This window comes from Pseudomyrmex gracilis, unplaced genomic scaffold (assembly GCF_002006095.1).
Source record: "Pseudomyrmex gracilis isolate BER0280 unplaced genomic scaffold, ASM200609v1 scaffold_3135, whole genome shotgun sequence".
Lineage (NCBI taxonomy): Eukaryota > Metazoa > Arthropoda > Insecta > Hymenoptera > Formicidae > Pseudomyrmex > Pseudomyrmex gracilis.
Window position 1 is genome coordinate 1 of NW_018023719.1, and position 5,597 is coordinate 5,597.

At 26.6% G+C, this 5,597-nt stretch overlaps 1 protein-coding gene across 1 annotated transcript; it reads left to right on the forward strand.

The window, feature by feature from the left end:
- Window positions 1-2,810: 2,810 nt before the first annotated feature.
- LOC109863095 (elongation of very long chain fatty acids protein AAEL008004-like) lies at window positions 2,811-4,799 on the forward strand (the record flags this gene model as incomplete). Its single annotated transcript, XM_020443278.1, has 3 exons — window positions 2,811-2,856; window positions 4,076-4,347; window positions 4,497-4,799. Coding segments are annotated over exons 1-3 (621 nt in total), but the record flags the coding sequence as incomplete, so codon positions are not given.
- Window positions 4,800-5,597: the final 798 nt, after the last annotated feature.

Here is a 5,597-nt window from a genome sequence, read left to right on the forward strand (position 1 = left end):
TATTATATTTATTAAATTATCTTTTTTATTCATTATAAATTTAACAATAGATACTTAAACACTTGTGACCGAAAAAAATCGATATCCAAACGGTTACGGTCACCGTTTTTGATAAAAGGACCGAAACCGAAACCGAAACCGAAAATCAGGTACAGTATCGGACCGTAACCGTAAACGGACCGAAATGTCATTTCGGTCCGAGTCCCTGCCTCCAATACATCTTTATTTAAGTTACCTCTTTTGAAACTTGGCACAAAATAACTACGAACTATATACTTCGACTTTATAATAAATTAAAAAATTATAATAAATTAAACACTTAAATAATAAATTAAAACTTGATTTAATGCTACAAAAAATTATTTTCCTTTGTATTGTAAACTACAAACAATTATTTCTTTAAAATCTCTGGTTTACAAAAGAAGTGATATCAAAAAGTAACGCCAAGTAAACTTTTGTTTGTTTTATAATTATAATATACTACATAATATACTNCAAAAAATATCTAAAAAATCTCTTCTATAAAAGAAGTGATATATAACTAGTACATATTTATCTACAAAATCTATTCTACAAAAGACGTAATATATATTATAATAATAATAAAGTTGTTTTGCATTAAATATTTTTTACTGAAAAACTTTTTTTTTGTTACACTTGTGTGTTCTAGTAAATGGTTTTGTAAATATTTACGAAAAATACAGNTTTGATGGGTTACTTCTTAGTTTCACTAACAAATCGTTTTGTTATCTATAACATCGATTACTTCGGATATACGTAGATATACATACGTAGATTGTCTGTCATATATACATATGTATACATGTATATAGAAAAGTTTATTTCGGTATAACATTCTGCTAAAACGGCTCTTATGATCTTATTCATATTTTCTTAGTTCAAAATTATATATATAAAGTTGTTTTAATTGGCGTTACTACTGTGTTATTATTATAATATATATTATGTCTTTTGTAGGATATATATAAATGTAGATAAATTTGTAGTAGTTAGGGAAAAAGTGGCANGAAAGAGCCAGGTTTTGAAAGAGCCATTTTCAATTATTCGGCAGTTTCTGAACCAATCTCACAGAAGGTTTAATTTTTATATAGCAACACTAGACGTGTGTCATCCACAAACATTTGACAAATTATTCAAAATAAATAGCGNCTGTGCATCGTATTAAAGATTTTGTCATTGAAAAGTAAATTTTTGGGTTTTATTTCTTCGTTTTTTAACAGTTTTGTGTAAAGAAATAATATAAAAATTATTATATTACAATTTTACATATGTATTTAGTCTTCTAAGTATGTAAATATTTCTCATTCATAGCGTTAATTTGTTAGTGTTTAATTTTAGTGTATAATTTTTTTTTAGTGTATAATTTTGAGATTATAATTTTTAAGAGGAAAAGTTTTGAAAGAGTCAGCTACCAAACAATCAAAAAATCATCATAAAACATCTAGCTCTGACAGTGAATGTAACGATGATTTGTCTTCAGATTCTGATAAAATATTATCAAAAATAAAAAAGAAAAAACTAAAAAAAGGAAATAATAATAATTGTATAATGTGCACTAAACGTTATAAAAAGTGTAAGCAAATATGGTTTCAGTGTAAACTTTATTCTGATTGGACATATAGAAAATGTGGAATATAAAGATGCTAAATTATTTTTGTCAAAATTGCTACTAAAGGTACCTAAGAAAGTAAGTTTATTTTTCAATTCTAAGTTTAAAAGTTGTTTTGAAAATTTGAGTAATATAATAAAAGTTACATAGATTTAAGTAAAAAATATATAAATTTACGTTGATGGTTTTGTTACTTTTGAAGAGATTGTTATGAAACTAGTTTTAGCATTTTGGGTAACAATTGTTTGTTAACAATTATATTAATTTTTTTTTAACAATTGTATTAATGTCTATTAATAGTTTGTTTATTACTTTGTTTATAAACAGTTAAAGATTCTTGTTATAAGAAGTTGGCTCTTTTATAACATTTGATGGCTCTTTCAATACCATTATGTTATGAAAGAACCGAATTTTACTTTTCTTTTAAGTGAAAATATGTTTATTAAGTTTGTTAGATTTTGTCTTTTTGTTTATTAACTAACACAAAGGAATAAGTAACCTACACATTTAAACAACAAACGTTATGTTTGATTGCTTTTTAAATAGTTTTTTTGGCTCCATACTAAAACTGGTTCTTTCATGCCACTCTTCTCCGATATGTTACTTCTTTTGTAAAAGAGACTTTGTGGATAATTTGTAGTTTATTATAATGTAGTATATTATAATTATAAAACAAACAAACGTCTACTTGATGTTACTTGTTGATATCACTTTTTTTGTAAACCAGATTTTGTAAAGAAATAATTGTTTGTAGTTTACAATACAGAAAACAATAATTTTTTGTAGCATTATATTACGTTTTAATTTATTATTTTAATACAATACGTGTTTTGTGTATACTTGGCTCCTGTTCTTTTTTTAAAAAAATGTTTTGGAGATATCACATATTTTGTATTTTGTAATACTATTGGAATATTTTTTTCTCCCCGGCATTCAGTATATACCACTCCAGCGATAAAACAATACAAGTTCTTCACACAGTTGTTGTTTGATAACCGGAAAACATTATAAAAATGACTTATGTTACAAAGTTCAAATAATTTGCGTTCATTATTTATACGACTGCAAAGTGTAACAAAACTAGCGGCAGTACGGATCTGTCTTTCAATTCGTAAATACTTCCTTTCAACTGGTAGATACTTAGAAAATTGTTTGTATATTGTGAACAAAAAATCACATAATGAGTGTTAGAAGTGTTTATAATTATCTTATGATTGACTTAGCAGGTAAATATTTCTCATTAATTGCGTCAATTTGTTTTTTTATATACATAGTGCTCTCTAAATTTTTAATTTGCATATAAATGCTCATGCCTTTACTTTTGACACGTACTATGTAAAAAATCTTTCTAAGTTATATATTCTCAGAAGGTTGCTTGTGGGGAATTAAAAAAGGTATTAAAAATAGTCAGTGCTCGGTGTCTTGATAAAAAATAAAATATGTAAGTGTGCGTACATAAGTTTTTATTCGCTCAAATCAATCAGTGTAAAGTAACTATTCGCTACAAAAATAATGAACACTCAGTTGGAAGTAATTTTTGACGGTATTTAACTATTTTTGGTGTTATAAAAAACGCGTCTTGACACAATGCTTTTCTAACAAAACGTTTTGTGCTACACATTTTTATTAAGGAAGAATCGTGTTTGTATATTACCACAAAATGTGTGATATCTTAAAAAACTTATCTTTTCAAAAGAAGATACGAACAGGCACCAAGTACACACACAACACGCATTGTATTTAAATAAAAACTCTTAATTCAAACTGTTTTTTAGTTATACAATTGAGACTAAAATAAAAGTGACTAGTTTGACGTTTTTGAAATATGGCTCCGTGAAAATCTCTTCTCTTCTCAAATATCTGAATTTCGCGTATTTAGAGACACAGTGTGCTCACACGTTCGAGCGCGATTTCGTTGCGCGTGAACTTGGCGCGAGGCACTGCCGTGTCTTGGCACTTTCTTTTGATATTTATTAAATTAAGTATTTGTTTAGTATACAATTTAATGTATATATGTATATCAAAATGTTTAATTTGTACGAGTTAAATGCTCATTGAGACATTCGTACTATAACTTACGAGTTACGAGCTACATGCTGGGTGTTCGTGTAATTATATAAATATAGTTTAAAAAGATCTACTGGTCGAGATGTCTTTTTCGGAATAAAGGTTTTACTGTTCAAAAGAAGATGAAGTGAATATTTCACATATTCGTGATGCAAATATTATTTAATATAAATTTTATAAATTTTCGAATGTAATACTTTACTTGGAATGTTGATGTGTATTAAATTATACGATTTTGAGAAATTTTAAAACTTATTTATAATTTCACAAACACCCAATATGTAAATAAATAGCGTAATTCTTAGTTTGTTTAATGAGTGTTGCATAAAAAAATTTGTTTTAAATAATGTTGTAAATATAATGCAATTTTATTTCTAGATCCGTTCACGCGTAATTGGGCGTTAGTAGAAACGCCATTCCCAGTAATAATTATAACCTTTGCTTACTTGTATTTTGTACTTTACGCCGGACCAAGTTACATGAAGAATCGACAATCATTTAAATTAAGAAACTTTATATTATTTTATAACGTATTTCAAATTCTTGCTAATGCGTGGCTGGTGCACAGTTACGTATCTGCCGGATGGTTTACTAAATATAGCATAAAATGTAATAATAATAATGATCTGACGAGTATAAATGGTTTAAAGGTATGTTTTTATGTTAAGTATTGATAAATTATATTGCTAAACTACAAAACGTAACACATATTTGTCTGTAAAAACAATGTAATTACTTCATTTTTTTTTCAGACTTTAAACATGAAATAATAATTATTTATCAAATTTGTGCATTTCAGCTAATAATTATTACATGGTGGCTATTACTATTAAAAGTAATTGATTATATCGAAACGTGTATATTTGTTTTACGGAAAAAACAAAATCAAGTATCTCTGTTGCATGTATATCATCATGTGTCTATTGTCTTTTTTGTATGGTATTTCCTCAAATATATAGCGGACCCCAGAACAACATTTGCGTGTGTACTCAATTGTTTTATACATGTTATCATGTATACCTATTACTTTATTGCAGCGTGGAGCACAACTATGCAACAAAAAGTATCTGTTTGTAAGCCATGTATTACGAAATTACAAATGGTAAGTTCTACATTATATACAAGTTTGTAAAGTATGTGTATATTACGCATGTATTATATAAAACAAAATTCGTACATTATATTTTACAATTGAACTTTATACACCATAATATTGTTACGACCTGTTCCCTTAATTAGACGAATTTGTAATTTAATGTTTTTTAACTTTTTATGGTAAATGTATAGACAACAACAATATATTTTGGAATTATAATCTTTAGATACTATAAAGTATTTGTATAATATGTCATTATAAATGCGTGATTATTAATATAGTTTCTATTCACAACATTATAGACGCAGTTTGTTGCGCTGATATGCTATGGACTACAGGCTTTTCTAGATCCAGAATGCAAAGCACCACAGCAAGCAAAAAACATTTTATTCGTATTTCTTTTGAATTTGCTACTATTTCTATACTTATTTTATGACTTTTATAAAAAGTCATATGGCACAAAACAGAAACAGAAAACTGCAAAACACAAAAAATAAATTGCAAATCCCGCATCCTATAATGAGGAAAAAAAATTATTTCATCGTATATGTGCATACATATACATATTTTTAAGCACATTCTGCATAACATCCTACAACAGGCTCTTACTACTCGTTATTTCATTTATTAGTTTAAAGACTTCAAGAGCCCGAAGAAATCTTCTTCTTCATTTATTAATTTACAAAAAATAAAATTTATGTATAATATGTATAATTATAGTCACAGATCAATCACGTGAATCTTTATTATTTGTTATCTGATTTTGTACTTCGGGTTTGTTTTTAGTATTAAATTTGTACTTTA